At 38.3% G+C, this 18,445-nt stretch overlaps 1 protein-coding gene across 1 annotated transcript; it reads right to left on the reverse strand.

The window, feature by feature from the left end:
- Positions 1–254: 254 nt before the first annotated feature.
- LOC140146409 (TRPL translocation defect protein 14-like) lies at positions 255–18,226 on the reverse strand. The gene is made up of 10 exons (XM_072168250.1): positions 18,000–18,226; positions 12,896–13,001; positions 12,236–12,273; positions 10,758–10,886; positions 9,312–9,406; positions 8,588–8,770; positions 6,413–6,602; positions 5,262–5,380; positions 4,565–4,680; positions 255–3,509 (listed from the first exon to the last, which is right to left on the reverse strand). The coding sequence occupies exons 1-10, from the start codon at positions 18,094–18,096 to the stop codon at positions 3,350–3,352; spliced, it is 1,233 nt and encodes a 410-aa protein (XP_072024351.1). The 5' UTR covers positions 18,097–18,226; the 3' UTR covers positions 255–3,349.
- Positions 18,227–18,445: the final 219 nt, after the last annotated feature.

Here is an 18,445-nt window from a genome sequence, read left to right on the forward strand (position 1 = left end):
AATTATACAAACATCCAGCATACTTGGTTCTAAATTTCTTGTGATGCTTATGGATCTTATTGTTTTTATAACTCCACAAATTTGCCTTTATTCAAATTTCAAATTTGCCGCCTTTGGCCTCCACAGACCAGATTGTGGCACAAATAACTACCCCATTTCTAAAAGCTGTTGAGATACTGATGTGATGTACCATATTCATTCCATTAACCTAGGGCGCTTAACAAAATAATCTTGGGTGGGTGCTCATTTTTTAAATATTTTTTACATAATTGCATATGTAAAAATAGCCCAACGTATGGATTTTATGTGCAGTTGGTTCTGTGTTCCATGGAGGATCATGTTTGGATCATGCAAATGATGGAGAATCATGTGGGCGCTATAGGGGCCATGGGTGGTTAATGGAATGAATACGGTATGCATTTTGAACATAAATATTTGTGCCTTTTGTATAATTTTTTGTTTGATATTTATATGTCTATCAAGATAATTTCTTTAGCCACCAGCTAAGCTTTGTTTCAATAAAATCGACAGTATAAAAGTGAAGATATGGTTAATTATGTAACCTAGTCTTAAAACCGCTTGGGCCACTTTTGTCTAAAATGTTACTACCCAAGCTAGTAAAGAAACCAACTAAACGTCTTCTTTTAGCTAAGATATTACTTATTGTATTGCATATAATATTTGTGCCATACCTCTTTTAGTTTTTTCCTGAGAAGCCAAAATGCAATTGTATAAATTTTATTGTTACACCCTGTACAACCTGATTTGGGGCTTGTGAGGGGTAATTTTTCAGTGAGATTTGTAGGAAATACATTCATGATCTAATTCAAAAATATACCAAAATCTACAGAAATGGTCACTTTTGTCGATACAAATGTTAAAATGTAACTCAAAATGTCAATGTATAAAAAACAATTATGAAAAACACACATCCCCTGAGGGTTTGCATCAAATGCACATTAACATCTACAATCCATGAAAAAAAGGTTGGCACACTTTGCCTGTCTTTTGGTATATCTCCGCCCCCGCTCCCCCAATTCAATGTTGGACCAAGCCATATTGTGAACAGGTCCGTGAGACCCTCCAACATTGAATGATGGGGAGTGGGGAAGAATGGGATACAGGGGGGAGTCTGTGCGTCACATATATCGCATGCATGTTTTACTACCCTCTCCAATTGTGATAGGGCACCTATTTCAATTAATTAGTGCATGTGAGCCAACTATTAATTTCACGGATTGTAGGTGCAAAATACAGTACTATATCATTTGCTAAAATTTACTATAATCTTATCCTGTAAACTATTGACGAGAGCGTAGTTTAGGCATACATTCGCATATTTTCTGTGATGAAACGCAATTTGTCTCTGATAGGCTGCTGAGGCTATCTGCTGTTGCCAAATGGGAATTTGTGAATGAACTTTGGGTCATACGCATTGTTGGCTTCATTGAACTTTGCAACATCACAGTATAGTATGCGCGCTCGTCAAAAGTTTACAGAAAAATATTATAAGTGGTTTAAAATGGTAAATACCGGCATTTTTCACCCGGTATTTCCTACATTTACACTGACAAAATACCAGCCAATCCTATGTCATAAACCAGATGTAATTTACATACGATATACATAAGTACTGGTACCAAAATTTGAAAACAAGGCTGGAAATTCTAATAATGCACAACTCACTATATACAATTATTTCCTCAGCGGTAAAAAAATTAAAAACAAGTTGATAATATAATAGCTCAACTTGCACCATACGCTATCTGGTTCTTATATTAGGGAACAAACCAAAAGATCTATGATGTCCTATAAACGAGAGTGCTTTTGTTAGCAGGCTGAAATGTAAACTCATAAATACCAGTGTGCAGTATTTCCCAGCTTGGCTGGGGAATCCCTCATTCAATGGGATCTTTAGCATTGTGGCTGCACTCGGCAGGAAGTTGACTGGGGAAGGCTGCACACTGGTAAATAGGTATGGGTCCTAAGTGTGCAATGATGAAATTTAAAACCCGAAAGATCAACTTTGACCACTACTTTTTAACTAGTTTTACAAACATAACCAGACTTTTTGACCCTCTCCCCCTAATGAAAGGAGTTTTGTTTATACGACATCATGCAACTTTTGGTTTGTTCCCTTAATATTTTGGTTTATATCACTCATACATGAATCTTTTACTTTTCGATCATTTTTTACAGACATAATATTTCATATAAAATGGGGCTAAAATCAAATTGGCAAGCCTAATACAAATACACGCAAAAGTATGTGGACAACTAGTCGCTCTCTTCCACGTGGCGTGCTTGACACACAAAAACCATGAATGGTTAAAATACTATTAGTTATTAGGTGAAGCGGAGGTATGGTACGGGAAATTATCGTGCGCGAAGTGTCATACTGGGTGAAGCCGAATTTATCATACCACTAAGTCATTCTAAATATTGATGTAATTACGTTTTTAAACATTTTAATTGGTGCTAAATAGGAAAAACATTACAAAAAACAGATGACTGTTCCGCGTATTACAGATTGCGTGCATTTTACGCGCCCGGTTTACGCAAATCGCCTTTATACGCGTACCTCGCTATACACGCGTATCGGGCTTGCAAAATACGCTCTCACTGACTAGATATAAAGCGTAAAATACGCACTCACTGACTAGATACGAAAATATATCAGGTTAGCGGTGTTCTTTGATGTTTCCCTTAGTGGTATGATAAAGATGGTTACATGCACTATGGACCACAATGGCCTCATCCCAATGCCATAGTTCAATAACCGTAATTAAACACCCATATTGCAAAATTTGACCTCATGTTGCAGAGTACAAGTTTTTGTACCCAAATTTTCAAAGGTCATTCAATGAATGTACAAATGTATTGGGATTAAAGAACTATCAAATAATTTATTTCAATAGTATGAAACAAATGAATTGTCTATAAAAGTAAAAAAGACTAGTTTGCATAGATCTGACATCATCTGTCAATCAAGCTGGGGCACGGTTTGTTTAATAGTGTCGTGATGATTGCGTTTCTGATCACGGCAGTAAAACAGCGAACCTTATAGTTAATTTTGCACTTTCAAATACTGTAAAAGGGGAAATTTTTGTGGGAGTTAAATTTTCGCGATTGGAGCTCCAAAAGCAAAAATAATATCTCGCGAATATATGCAACAATGTATTACAAGTATAGGGCAGGACTTAGCAATCACAAAAATAACATCATCGCGACAAAATCGCGAAAATAACTACTCACAAAAATATCCCCTTTTACAGTATACAAAAAATCACAGCCTGGTAGAATGTATGTATGAGTGATATATAATAATTAAAAAAAATAATAAAAATGCCTATTCTTCTGCTGCCTCTTTCTTACATAAATTGTACATTGAATAGTCTTGATCATCGGTGACTTCTTTCCGGACATCCAAGAAATCTGGTATAAGTTGGTCCTTTTCTAAGATATTATTGGTTGTGGTGTATGTCTCTAGAATGATAACTCCTGCACATCTGCGGTAGAAAAAAATAAAAGGTTTTAAATTAATTAAGATTAATGTGGATTGCTTCCAAGACCCTGTGATTGACCCCGATTGACCCGGGGAAAGTGCTCCTTTGAGAGTACTTAATTTGAGTAGCGTAAAAGATTAATTTCGCTTTCTATAATTTATGTTAACCGCAACGTATGAATATACACCATTATAACATTATTTTAGTTTCATTACTGACTATGTCAGTAAATAAAACAAAACAGGAATTGGGTCAATGTATTGACCTTAACATGAGAAACATAAATGACATTTGGAACCTGCTCCATCCCAAACAAAAGGAGTTTTGTTCATGGGCAGGAAAAACCTTGTATGTGTCATTGGCCCCTGAACATGTATAAAGCAAAACCTCTTATGTAACCTGTTGACAATTTTGTTTTAAACATGATCAGGGGCCACAAGCACATAGGAGGCTTTTCCAGCCCAACGACGATAAGCATCCAACATTGGGCTATTCCAGTTGAAATCCATATACCTCTCACCTTAATCTCACACACATGGGGTGAAGATTTCAAATGGAGTCACCCATTCAGGTAACCCCAATAAAAATTAACACTCCCTGTGTGGATGATTAAGGCCATATATCTTCCATAGGGGTGATGAATTTCAACTGGAATAGCCCAATATTTTGGTACACGGTTTATTAGCTTACCTAGCATTTTGTGGTGTTTTGTATTGCTCTATGATAAAGGATATAAATCCAGGCCCAATTACTGGTAATTACCCCTTTGGCCAATTTCACTACCAGCTGGCCGGGATAAACCAATGGACAAGCCAATAGATAGAAAATTATTATGTAACAATGGCATTATGGAACCTGTTGGCACACTTTTCACACCATGTTGATAGCCCTATAATAGGGTATCAGCAGGGTATAATTGGGAGGGATCTGGATCTGGATTGGTTACTCCGTATAAGCAGGTACCTGCATCTCAACAGAGGTTAATTAGCGGTGCTGATTTTTATTCCTTTTTTGTAGAGCAACTGGACTATACAATATCATTCCATATCACATCTTACCTTGGATTCTGTGGTTTCTTGTATATGTCCATTTGATAATACATATCATTCCATAGAAAACATCGTCTTGTCTTCATTATTTTGAATCTGTTTCCATCTCGCTGCTTTGCTAAGATCTAAAAGAAATGGACAAATCAAATATGGTCAATGTGTTTGTGTAGAAGTATACTCTGGGCAGGCTAACTAAACCGACATTAATTTTTGCCTAACTAGAGAGTAGAGGTGACAAATCCCTAAGCATCCTCCTGGAGGCACTGACCAATGAACAGTTCCCCTTTGACATACAACAAAGTAATTAATTGTGCATAACATTTGATGCATTATAAAAATGTGCCAGAGATGACTCAAGCTGTGAATCTGGCCAGTTGGCTCTCAACACGCGATATTCAAAATCCCCACGCCGAAATTATCTAAGTGCAATGACGTAATGGTTATTTGTGCTCAATTGTCGTCAGCCTTCATTGTGTTACTGAGACCTCATTGCACTTGACAATTTTGGCGCCCGGAAATTTTGAATATAACGTGTTGAGAGACGGATGTTTTTATGGTCACTATGAGTTTGTTTCAAATAAAACCATGTGATTTGTGCTTGATAATGAATTATTTTTTAGGCATAATGTTGTGATTGCCGGAGTCATCCTTTAAGATCATGTCTTCCATAGGAGGTGATGTATTTTAACTGGAAGAGCAAACTCACCTGGTATTGTCTACTTGTTAGTGTTGTCCTTGTTTGTATATGTTGACCGTTGGAAGGTTTGGATAAGGAATGCTGGTAGGTGTAGCTCCCTGGTAGGCATCGATCTGATAACTCCAACCCTGGTGGGTAAAAACATGCAAGTAATATTTACTAGGTTAAAGCCATAATGTACCATTTCCGTCAAATTTTGAAACTTGTTTTTGGGGCTCGGGCAAACTGACATGAAAATTTGTGTCTTGCATTGTCTTACGCCTTGCTAGGGTGAAGTATTTACGCAGCCTCCTTCTTCATTATTTAGATTTTAAAACTGTGACATTATTTTTCATCAAAATTATTACATGATATCAGTAACAAAGTCCACAAAGCTTTTCTTTCTGATCATTTGAAGTCCAAATAAGGAGGTAAAACTAAAGAAAACCCCTCAAATAAAGCTAAAAACAGTGTGAAATCTATACTAGGCTTGTTTATACTAATTTTAATGCATTTTTCATGCTGATTCAAAATATGGTCGTGAAAATTTACAATTCTCATTTTTTATTTTAAATTAAAATAATAAATCGAGGGTTGAGAGGCAAGAAAGCCTCAACTCACAATCACCTGCTCCCACAAAATGAGCATAAAGTCGCCAGGGCACTATAGAAGATACAGTCCATTAGTCATGACAACATTCAATAGAAAACAAAAGACATTGTGGAGGAAATATTGATTTTTGAAGACCAAAGCAGGAGCCAACATTATTCTCATTCTGTGACAGCTGGTCATAGGGAGTTCCAGCTTTCTGGTTCTAAACCCTCGAAATTAATACTTGTCGTCTCCTGCAGGGAGCACACCACTAAATCAATGCGCCATTTGTGTAACCCTAATGAGTTCCGGTAAAATTCAATTTGGGCTGGTCTTTAGACTAATAATCAGTAAGACTGGCGAATTATAGCTTAAATAACAGAGTAATCAGTTAAGCCTATGCATTAATTTGAGTTGCCAAAAAAGTGACATCGACTGGTTATCATAAAAATTTTTTAAACGAGCCCAAAAGGCCTCAAAATGAGCAAAGAAAACCGGTTTTTACACATATTTCAATGGAGCAATTATTTAGTGGTGTGCGCCCTGCAGTTGACACCTGCATGGCCAGAGTTACAGAAAACCCTACATACCTCTTTGGCCACGTTTTCTTAATCTTGATCTTTCATTGTCAGGTCCAGCTAGGAATATATGTTCTACTTCAAAGTCTTCAAATGAGGGGAATGCATTCTTGTCTGGTAGTGATGATATTAAGAACTTCCTCTTCTGGCTATTATCTCTTATTTTATCTCCTTGTGTCAGCCCCATCCGATCACACATTATCTGCAAGGAAATACAAACACATTTAACATGAAAGTTTGGCTGTGTTGGTAGACTTATCCGTTATTTAAACCTATAATGTATGAGCTCAACACCTAAGAGGTACCGATGGCTTAAATTAAGACTAGTACTTTTGGAAGTCCCAGCACAGCCACATTGAATCTCCCTGGCACCAAGTTGATTTTGACAAAACCAAAATCCTTGCCTGGGATGCAAGATACTTTGAAAGGGATGTGAAGTAGCTGCTTTACATCAAAATCAAACATAAGCTTAGTTTTTCAGGGTCTACGAGTCAACCAACTCAACTGTGACAAGGGCCAATATAATACAGCAGTGTACAATTAAGTTTTGGGGTCAAGAGCACAAAAGGTAAATGATCCTTAAATTGAGTTGCCAGTCTCCAGATGAAGGTCAAAGTTATGACCATAAATTTGAGATACCATCTTAATTTTGTGCTGAGATCATAATTCTAGCCTGTAATGTCTTTTCACAAGAATGAACTTTAAAATAAATTCCTATACTGTGCAATGAAATACAATTGACCCAACACAAGTTACACCACTTGCTTGCTATTTTCCTCTCAAAACTATATGATGTATGTATTACATTGTGGATGTCCACCACTGCCTTGCATGTCCCAGCTGTCATACATGTAGCTCTGTGGTATATCTTGCCACACACCCAGACACCAATTCCCCACACCACTTACACATATGTACAGCAACTATCCTCATTAATTTCCGTTCAATCCCTATCGAGTTATGACAGCTAAGGTTTCTCACACACACCTGACATGGCCTGTCAGTCTCCAACACCCACTAATACACACCATCATGCCACCCACCCACCTACATGTATCTACAGTTCTACACACCCACCAATCAACACCCCCACCTGTAGATCACACCACTTACTGCAACCATCCTTGCTTGTTATGACACCTACATACATGTAGGGTGTCTCACTCTCATGGCCTGTCAGTCTCCAACACCCACTAATACACACCATCAACTCCTTCCCCCACCAACCATCACCCCAAACAGTGATCGATTTTCGTATATTTTTTTGTGTAGCAAAGAATGATACTCACTTTCAGATTTGAGTAGCAATTCCAAAATTGTGAGTAGCATTTTGCTACGCTAATCCAGGTAAATTGAACACTGACCCCAAACCCCCCTCCCTCGGCCGGCTCACACCAACAATCCTTGCTACATGTAATGTCCTTTCAAACCTTGCTGAAATCATGAAATTTCCAACCCATGCTTGACACACATGTCCTGTCAGTTTCTAGACTAACAACCACCGTCACATACCCCCAACCATCACATACACACCACCACGTTCCCATACACTTAGTGCAACCATCCTTGATTCAGCCCTGTTGATCTATAACATGAAAATATAAGGATATCCTACCTATACCCATATGGCCTGTCATTCTCTGGTCTAACACCCATCACACCCACCCACCACCACCCCTTCAAGACACACACCACCACCGGCTCACACTTAATTTTTCATTCAAATCCTGAGTTATCGATGACATCATGCCAAATATAGCCTGTCATGCAGCCTCTAGTCTTACACCAACCATCACACCCCTTATTAACACCCACCCCCACTCGCAGGAAAACGAGGACCTAATTTTTCACTTGATTTAAAACATACTAACCGAGGACTCGCACATCCGTTCTTAATCGCCATACCGTGGACCTCACTCACACACACCAGACCACTTACTATCCAACCGTGGCCTGTCCTATACCACCCATAGGTGGACCCGTTTTAAGTGCATGTTTTATGTTATTTGCGATGTCCTGGATATATTTAAAAGACCGAGGACGTCCATCATTTGTCATGTGTGTATCCTTGTGTGTGTCCTCATTTGCCTGGCTACGTAAACGCATCACACCACCACCCAACACACCCCCACTTACTGCAACCTCCTTCACACACTGCCACCCTAGCAACACACTACACACACTTACCGCAACCATCCTAGCTATCTTTCTTTCAAACCCTGTTGAGTTATCGATGACATCAAAGTAGGGATGTCCCACCCATGCCTGGCATGTTCTATCATCACTCTCTTTGGCTTCATTGCAGTCTTCAAATCTCGCTGCATTGTTATCTTTGGTGTAGAAATCTTCTGCCCCTTTTGCTGCTGATACCTGGAGTTGAATGCATAAAAACAGTTAGGGCCAAGGATAAAAATAGAGCTTTTCTACCAGGAAATTCTACCTACAAATTAAAAAAGACAGCCCCTGTAAGCAGGCCTGTTACTTGCCTAGTGTAGCTCATTGAGAATAAAAATTACAACACCAGGCCACCCTTTTTGTCCTGAACCATAGCCTGTCACCATACAGTACATACACAGGCCTTCACAATTAGAATTTGGTGGAGCTCCATCAATCACACTCCTGGTTTTGTTGAGCTCCTCAAAATCATTCTCCTGTGATTTTTGAGGAGCTCAATTTGGAATTCAACAGGCGATAATCGTGTTTCTCTGATTGTGTGGTCAGAATTTGAGCTATTTATTCAAATGTGCCATTTTTAGACCATGGCTTTAATTCTGACCTGATTGTTACTAACACAAAAGTGAGTCCTGTTTTGTAAAAGTGAGGCTTGGTTATGAATTAGTTCATGAACCAGGACTAACTTTTTTTCCAAGCGAGTCCTAGCAGAAAATCTCATTAGTTTTGGCCTACTTACCAAGTGTATCACCTGATCATAGCGCTTGTCTCTCATGCTGATATTATCCCAATTAAATTCTTCTTTCATTCTCTCCCAGTGGCCTTTCATCATATCTGAAATAAATAAATGGTACACCATCTTACATTTCCCACAATGCATTTCTTCCATACTGATCTAATGCAACATGGGTGATTAGGCCAAAAACAATTGTTTGGTTGCCCTTCCAAGACAAAAATTTGGAGGGTCGGTAGGTCGATCCTTTTTTTTTCTCCATGGGATCCTCTCCATTTTCCTACAGTTTGGAAATTGTGTGTTTTTGGATTGAATTTAAATGATATTTCTTGTTTTTAAATCAAATATATGCATTTAATAAATCAAATGAGTGAATAACAAATCTGAAATGTCCTTGATTCTGTCCAGATTTTAAGGTAGAAACATCGGCTACGGTGTCATGCACAGATTTGGTTTAAAATGATACAGGATGTGTATAGTTGGGTGAGAAAAACTTGCCTGCCAAATTTTGATTTTTGCCAACAAAGCGTTTTTGAGTTATGCCATTTTTTATCATTAGGAAACCCCATTGACTTTGTACATAAAGTGGTTTTGACACTAAGCCTCGTTCACTAAAATTGCTAAAAGTTTGAAAATGGATGCTATGTTTAAATATTATTTTTTCTCCTTTCTATCCCCTTTATAGAACTGCTTTTTGGATCTTTTATTACAAAAATGTTACCAAATAATATTAGTGACTTTTTTCCTATATATTGGCCAAAACTCTAGGTGCTGTAGTTTTGCCAAAATCCGAGATTTTAAATAAAACGCAGGAAACGTCATTTAATTAATATAGTCAAACATGAGCACGATGTCATACATGTAACACAGTACGTGCAGTCGTGCATCACGCGCAGACAGTGATACACACATCAAAGAATCGCATCAGTAGCAGAACCGGCAGAGTGACAAGTATTGGCGTCATCTGCGCTATTAGATTCCAATTTTCTTTGCTTAGCCGCCGTTTGTTCGGCTCAAAATTAAAAGGGGACATATCTGACAGTACAGCTAATATTCTATGGAAAGAAATACTAATCTATGAAAATGTTACAACATGGCTTTATAATGCTTGAAAAAAGAAGGACAAACTAAAACACCAACCTGAAGGCAACTTCACAGAAATTTTTTAAGCACTTTTCTTTTGGATTCGATTTATCCATTACATTTAATGAGCACATGACATTACAGGGTTGCTAAACCTGCGATTTGGTAGCCCAATTGGGCGACTTTTGAAAATTTCTCTTGCGACTTTCGACAATTTCCTGTCCCATAGAAACCAATGGTTAAGAAAAAATGGGTTCAACATTGGTTGTTTCCTTTCCCATAGAAACCAATGGTTAGAGAAAAAATGGGCGACTTTTTGATTACTTGACCTGCGATTTGGGCTGAATTGTTTTGGCAACTGGTACTCACATGAGACGGCATCCATCGTCCCTCTATCGCATATGATGAGGCAGTTCTGTTCTGACGACTCGGCAAGCTCAAAGTAGGTGTTCTCTGTAAATAACATGGTCTGTATCAAGTTGTATTGAAATCTGTAGGCTGTTGAACAAAAGAAAGGGAAAGAAAATATCCATACTCAACTTTAACTGATTTTAAATTTATATAAAATAATCATGTTTTACTCCAGTGCTTAGGTTTAGAGTTAGGGTTCGGAACTTTGGACTGAAAGGAGTTCGGATTGACGGACTCGGCCCTGATTTGGTAAAATGATCTAACTTGAAAATCGCTGTTTTGAGAAAAAGAGCTTGAACACTTGACGTTTTTCTTTTTGTATAAAATAAATTATTAAACGCATCTAACATCTTAGAAAATATAAAAATCTTATTATTTGCACAAGTTTGGCTAATTTGGTTGAGTAATTTTTAAATAACAACCATTTTTAGGGAGTTAAGATTCTTTTACATTGTTTTACCTTGCAACAAAAATAAACATAGCGAGACTCATTTATTTGGTAAAATGATCTATCATTATGTGTTCTGGCGCTCTCTAGAGGGTCTTAGCTAATGCGGTAAAATGATCTAACTTTGAGAGATCATTTTACCATATTAAATACACGGAAAGTGACAAAAAGTGTCAAGATAGGTTCTGCTATCTTCAAAATGAAGCATGGTGGTGATTTGAGGATGTCACCAATGGACAGAGCGCCCTCACATTATCCAAGATATGGATTTATCTCAAAATGTCCAAATTTCAAGTTAGATCGTTTTACCAAATCAGGGCTGCGGTGTTACAGACTGACAGCGTCCCCTCAAGACTCGTAATCATGAGGCAGATTGCAGTAGTGGTTTTGACTCCCTGCTGTGCCAACAGATTGGGCAAGCTGTTTTACCTCGACTGCTTCACCACACCAAGGTGTAATAGGAAGCTGTTACTACATGTATAGGGCATAATTAATTACAATCTAACATAATTTTTATTGAGCTATTCCAGTTAAATCCATACACCCTATGGAAGACATGACCTTAAATCACCCACACAGGGTGTGCAGGGGTAGCGCTAGAACTAAACACTCCAGTGTCCGCAGGGACCCCTGAACCTGCAGAAAATTAAAAAGTAGGGGGTCCGGAGTAGAGTTTGGTGAGTCCCGAGTTGCACAAATGCAGCATAAATAGTATGTCTGCAATAGCGCTAGATCGAAAAACTGGGGGTCTGCAGGGACCCCTGAACTTGCAGAAAATTTAAAAACAGGGGGTCCGAACTAGTATTTTGGTGGGCCCGGGACCCCAAAAAGCAACCTAGCGCTACCCCTGAGGGTGTGTGAATTACAAATGGGTTACCGTACCTGAATGGGCGACTCCATTCGAAATCTACATTCCCTGAAGATTAAGGCCATGTCTTCCATGGGGGGGGGGGTGGATTTCAACTGGAATAGCTGATTTTACACTCACCTTCTTCTTCATCCAGTTCCATCACTTTAATTCCACCCCTGATGCAAGAAAAGAAACAAAAAAAAAATCTTAAAATATTCAGGGTTTGCCATAAATGGTGGGAAATAGAGTACGAGTACCGGTATCTGTATTTAATGGCAAAAAATCAAATTACTGTCTGTCAGTCAGTATTTACTTGAACTTTAACTGACAAATTGTTTTCATATGGTAAGCCATAAATTGCGTAATTATTTTGATCATGGTTACCATTTTCTTTTAAAACCTGATTGGTTGTAGATTTTTTTCCTAGCGCAGTTGTAAACTACATACATGTACAAATTATATTTAGGCAATGCCATTTTGATAGACAAAGTAAAAAAAATGTGTTTCTCATCCTGCCCAAACCGCACCAATTTTTGACCCCACTTCCCACCTTTACGGAGTTTAGGGTTGGGGTAGGGCAGTCTTGTTATACATGTAAGACTACAAGTAGTAGACTTGCACCCTACTTGGCAATCGCTCCAAAATACTGTATTGTAAATATTCCGGGGAGAAAGCTCTAAATAAATAATATCATGTACGGTACCTATTTTTTCCCTTCAAAAAGGCGAAATTCCCTCCAAATTCTAAATATTTCTTTGTTTTAATGACTTTATTAAATTTCCCTGATTGACAACTTACGATAGAAGATGTGTTGCCGTCTCTGGTACTCTGAAAACTTTCCATCCTAAATTCTCAAAGAATGTACTCACAAAGGCCTGTCCTGTTGTCTTTCCTCCACACGGGCCTGCAAAATCAGAAGGAAAAATAATTATATATTTTATGCCTTCATGCCAAACATGTCTTGTCATTCATTGCTTGTATAGTGTGTGTAGCTGTGTTCACACATGCACTTATTACCGGTAATATTTTATCTAGGCTTATGTCCGATCGAATTAAATATTTCCGCTAATCCCTTAGTGCGTCCACATTTGTCGGCAAAAGCGCTATACGCTGGCGAGTTACGTAATAATCGGATTAACTACCATAGCAATAGGTGAATCATGCTGATTAGTTGCACCTGTAAGATTAGTATCTTTGAAAAGACCGGCATTGTATTCAATCTATGATTGCAGACATACAGGTGATGAGTGCAACCTGCTTGTAGTACAGAGCGAAATGTACAAAATTGTTTTCACATATTGCTATGGTAATTAATCCGATAAATGACGAATCTTCGCCAGCGCGATGTTCCGACGTGTTATGTCCGTTAAAGCCTATTACCGGTCATAAATCCTTCCGCTTTCTACATGAGCATCATCAGAAAATTTAACCCGATTTTAAATGTTTTCACTGAAAATTCACTTTCAATAAACGCCCCTCTTTAGAACAAATTACAGACAATGCGGTAGGTATGTCATGTAAGAAAAATGCAAATTCAAAAGTTCCAAAATTAAGACCAATTTTGTATTTATGTAGGTTCTATCATTATTATTATTATTATTATTATTATTATTTTAGTTTGACAAAGTAGTCCCATTTTACAGTAGACTTAGCTCTATATCGCATTTTATACATACATGTATGTAGGCCCTACTATGGTGGACATCTTTGAAAAAATGACAAAAATAAAAAAATTACACTGACTCCCATCATCATGCTAATTTTTTCTTGGGGGGGGGGGGGTCCCAAATTTACAAAACGTCGTCTTCAATAAAATTGCGACCTCCAGTGCTGTACGGTGCGACCATTTTAGGCGCATTGGCGACTAGATATTTTCTGATGCGACTAAATATTCAATCCCTGGCGCCCAACTGTTGAAGCTTTTAATAGCCAGCAAATGCAAAACATGTATGTAACGTAGCATTCAAGAGTACGAATGTATGCTATGAATATCCATTTATCATGAAGTCTCGATAGGGACTTCCTGGATAACATACAGGCCTACACTGTACATGCTGTGTATGAAGTATGTAGCATTCAATGGAAATATGTAGATTGAGTACAGCAGCTACATGTATGAACATTCAACACACGTGGCCAGTGTTCGAAATAAGCACTTATCCTCTTGTCCTCTTGTCCAAAAATCACTGGGGACAACCATATTTTGATCTGTACTTATCCCCTGGACAACCACTATATTTTACTCCAAAGTATGACACATTTTGGGGACAACCAAAATGTATTGAGGACAAGCAGAATTTATGCTTTAGTTATCCTCACGATAACCTCCATATTTTCCTTATTTCGGACACTGCACGTGGCTGTTCACAGTTGGCGCCTCAGATTTTTTACCTGGGAGCAAAATATGGGCGCCCAAATTTATAAAGTTAGGAGCCATTGGCGCCTCAATCAGTTTTTGCACCGTACAGCACTGGCGACCTCCCCTATTTCGGCAGCAAATATTTTATGACCCCCCCACCGTTTACACCCCCCCCCCCAAAAAAAAACAGGCATCAGTCTTTTTTGAATAAAATAAACACACTATCTGTAGTCATGCTGTGTTGTGACTCCCTACATTTTGGTCATCAAAAATATTTTATGACACCCCCTATTTTTCTTTCCGTATATATTTGGGACCCCCTAATCATCTTATAAAATGCAATTGCATGCCTTTCTGTTATCATGCTTATGGCTTAATAAATTTCATCTCCATCTACATCCAGGGCCATACTGCCCCCCCCACTGAACCCTCTGGGGTTAACATTTGCTACCCCCGAAACTCGTGTAGGTTATCCCAATAAGGATGGTCAATTGCTCCTGCGCCTGAATTTTTCACCCGATCATGGAGGGTGCGATGGAGAGTTTTCAGTGCCTTTATCACTACAGGTATCTGCTCACCGTGTCGGGACCCCCCCTTTGCATGTAATAGCGTGGCTATCTCCTCCCAAAGCTTTTTTTATCCCAGAAATACTTTCCGTGTCTCTCCAAATTTTGAGTATAGCCAATGTTTCCTTGTCATTCCAATTGACCCCTCTATGGAAACGGGAAATCACAAGCAGCAAATAAAAAAAGAAGCTAAAAGGGAAATGTAAGAAAGAACAGATTTTAATGTTCATTTTCAATGATTCTACCTGTTCAGTAATTCTTCCTGTTATAGTGAACGCCCCATTTACTCATCTAAACGGTGATGTCCGAAAAAAATAATCGCATCCCCAGGCCTTGCCGCTTGAGGCGAGCGATCGCTCTCGCTTCGCCGCCGCCTAAACTCGATTTTTAGTGAGCGATTTTCCACTCGCCATAGACACTAAATATCACTCGCTGCGAATCTCCCAAAATCAGCCACTAAATCAGCCATTTCAGTATTTAATCGATGCTGTACTCCCTCCAAGCGTAGAAAGTGAAAAATGTTAGCGCGCTTCGCACGCATTTCAACATAAATGTACATAAATACCGTGTCAAGACAGAAACTCTACTTGATTATTTCCTAAATAAGTGATATTTGTGAAAATTCGACCACTCGCCTACAATCATGCTAGCGGGTGATTAACCACTCGCCTTTAAAATCTAAACGGCAAGGCCTGCATCCCGCTAGTTTATATTAATATTTGCAGCTGCAGCCATAAATTAGCCTACTCTGCTTAAAATGTTGATATGCCTACTCACATTATTATATCCGACAGCCCAATAGTGCTGCGTGTCCACACGTAATTACTATTACCGGACGTAACGTTTCGATCGGTCTTAACAGCTCTTAACTCTGGTCATCTTCAGCCTTAAATTGTCGGATTTAAAGCACATTACGTCGGATATAGTAATTTTTTAATATCCGGCGCTCATTCACACTGCCACTTATATATCCGATACTATTACCGACGTAATTTAAGTCCGGTAATAGTCCGACTGTGTGAACACGACGAGTCGGCAATAGCTCTATGTCCGACGTGTTTATATCCGAGCTATTACCGGTCATAACTAACCGGAAATGGTCAGCAGAGCTAATGTCTCCTTCTCTTGCCAGTTCATTCCTCTATTGCGTTTGATATTCGCACCTGCATCCATGATGATTTTGTTTTATCCCTCACTGGTCACACTATTTATACTCTGCTTCAAATCAGTTGCGCGAGTGATATTAATTTAACCCAGAAGTGTTCTTCACGCTGAATCACGCAGAAAGGTGAAAGGTCACAGTTATATCCGACAGCCCAAAAGCGCTGTTCAGTGTTCACACGTAATGACTATTACCGATCGTAACGCTTCGATCCGTCTTAACAGCTCTTAACCCTGGTCATCTTCGGATTTAAATTGTCGGATTTAAACCACATTACGTCGGATAGTTATATCCGACGCTCATTCACACTGCCACTTATACCCGATACTATTACCGACGTAATTTAAGTCCGGTATTAAGTGGTTTAAGTCCGACTGTGTGAACAAGGCTTGTGTGTGTTAAATGTCTTGCTTAAAGAACTCTAGCTTCGAATTTGTACACGATAGCATTCGATGCTCGGTACGTACTGCAATGGGTTTTTTGCAGGACATCTTTGCGATTTCATTCTATTGAAGGACAAAGTACCCTACTTTATCCTATATTAGGCCAAAAAAAAATTGTTTGTTGGTCCACAGAGGCTTATGAAACAGTTGGGTCGGTAGGCCCTACTTACGGTAGGTCAGATTTTTTTTTTTTTTTTTTACAGATATTGCACTTGCAAACTGACTATTTGAAGACTGGTAAATAAGTCAAAACACACAGCACTTTACTTGTTTAACTCTTGAGATGGTTCTGCATGTTATACTGTTCATTTTCTTTACATTTCTTTCTTTAAATTTATACTAACCACTGTTTTACTAGCACATTCTTTCAATAGCGAGACTTAATCCCAAGCTATCCCACTTCAGCTAAAGTAATAATGATAATTTGGGCATGGGTTAGGCCCATGAAAGTCAATTCCGAGTTTATCGTCCCTTTTTTTCCCAGGTTGGTGAGGTGACTTTTTCATTTTTCATTATTTCATCAGATTTCATTATTGATTTAAAGCCACACTCATACATGTTATTTATAAACATGCTTTTATATGGGTAGGGTCAGGACTAGAAAAGTTAGAAAACTGAAATTGAAAAGAGCCTTGTTTTGGTTCCAATCCAAGTTATAAATTTATATGTTTTACAAACAAAAATATATGTTTCCAATTGGAATTGCTAAAACTCGTGAAAACACTGATACTTTGAAAATAATGAATTATTTTGGCATTTTGAAAATTTGACGCGGTGTTTTTGGTGTTCAAAAGTGACGCCTGGCGGAGGACGATAAACTCGGAATCGACTTTCACGCGCCTTTATTGATCATAGCCTAGGCCTACTTATAAATTATTTAGAAGTTCATACTTATAAATTATTTAGAAGTAAAGACTTACATGTATACTATCATCCATGCATCATAAATTGACATGTATACGCATAGTGCCGTACTATTACGCTGATTTTCGTATTCGGCGAGGAGGACGATTTCGACCTCCTCGTTTGTTTACAAACAGAGAGGTAGACAAAGGAGACTGTCAAACCTGATCCGCTTGTCCAAATACTCAAGTATCAAAAGGATGGTCCACAATAGAGACTAAATCAGTGATTCACGCAACATGAATAGGGGATTAAAAAACTGTGAAGTAGCACCATGTGCTTCTATTGTCCAATTTGCCATCAAGATTTCGAATGAAAACAGTTCAGACCCAGTACACGATAATGTCAGAAATTTATAATTTGTTCTGGGTCTGATTATTCGGACTAGTATACGCATACGGATTACGGTTTATTATGTATAATTAAATCATGTGAAATGCATTCACACGATATTGAAATTTATACTCACCGCCAGTCAACACAACTTTGTACACTTTTTTCGCCTTCTTCTGTGATATTTCATTCACAATTTCACCATTAAGGTGAATTTCTCTTCCTCCTAACATTTTGATTATAAATTACTCGATTCGAAATAAAACTTCTCCGAAAATTATCTCCTTTTTTATACCGGCCGCGTAGCAATACAATATTTCATACATCCACGGCGATCATATTTGGCGCGCTATTTGGCGTTGTTGATATTTTCACCGGAAGTGTTGCTAAATGTAATTAATATAAAACGTGGTCTGAATCTAGTACACTCGTCAAGTGTTGAGCGGACCTATACGGTACTCTATTCCAGAAAAATACCAGGGAAATACAGAACTAATTTTTTTGGGATTAGAAAATATTATCCTGTTTTGCCAAATGAAACATAGTTAAATCCTATCCCTAATTCCAGAAAAATACAGAACT

The sequence above is a fragment of the Amphiura filiformis genome, chromosome 2, assembly GCF_039555335.1.
Source record: "Amphiura filiformis chromosome 2, Afil_fr2py, whole genome shotgun sequence".
NCBI lineage: Eukaryota > Metazoa > Echinodermata > Ophiuroidea > Amphilepidida > Amphiuridae > Amphiura > Amphiura filiformis.

Coding starts and splice junctions, on each gene's coding strand:
- LOC140146409 (XM_072168250.1), bottom strand. CDS start 18,096: ATGTTAGGAGGAAGAGAAATTCACCTTAATGGTGAAATTGTGAATGAA. Junction 12,274..12,895: donor ACGGCAACACATCTTCTATC/GTAAGTTGTCAA, acceptor TTCTTGCATCAG/GGGTGGAATTAAAGTGATGG. Junction 8,771..9,311: donor ATGATCAGGTGATACACTTG/GTAAGTAGGCCA, acceptor ATTCAACTCCAG/GTATCAGCAGCAAAAGGGGC.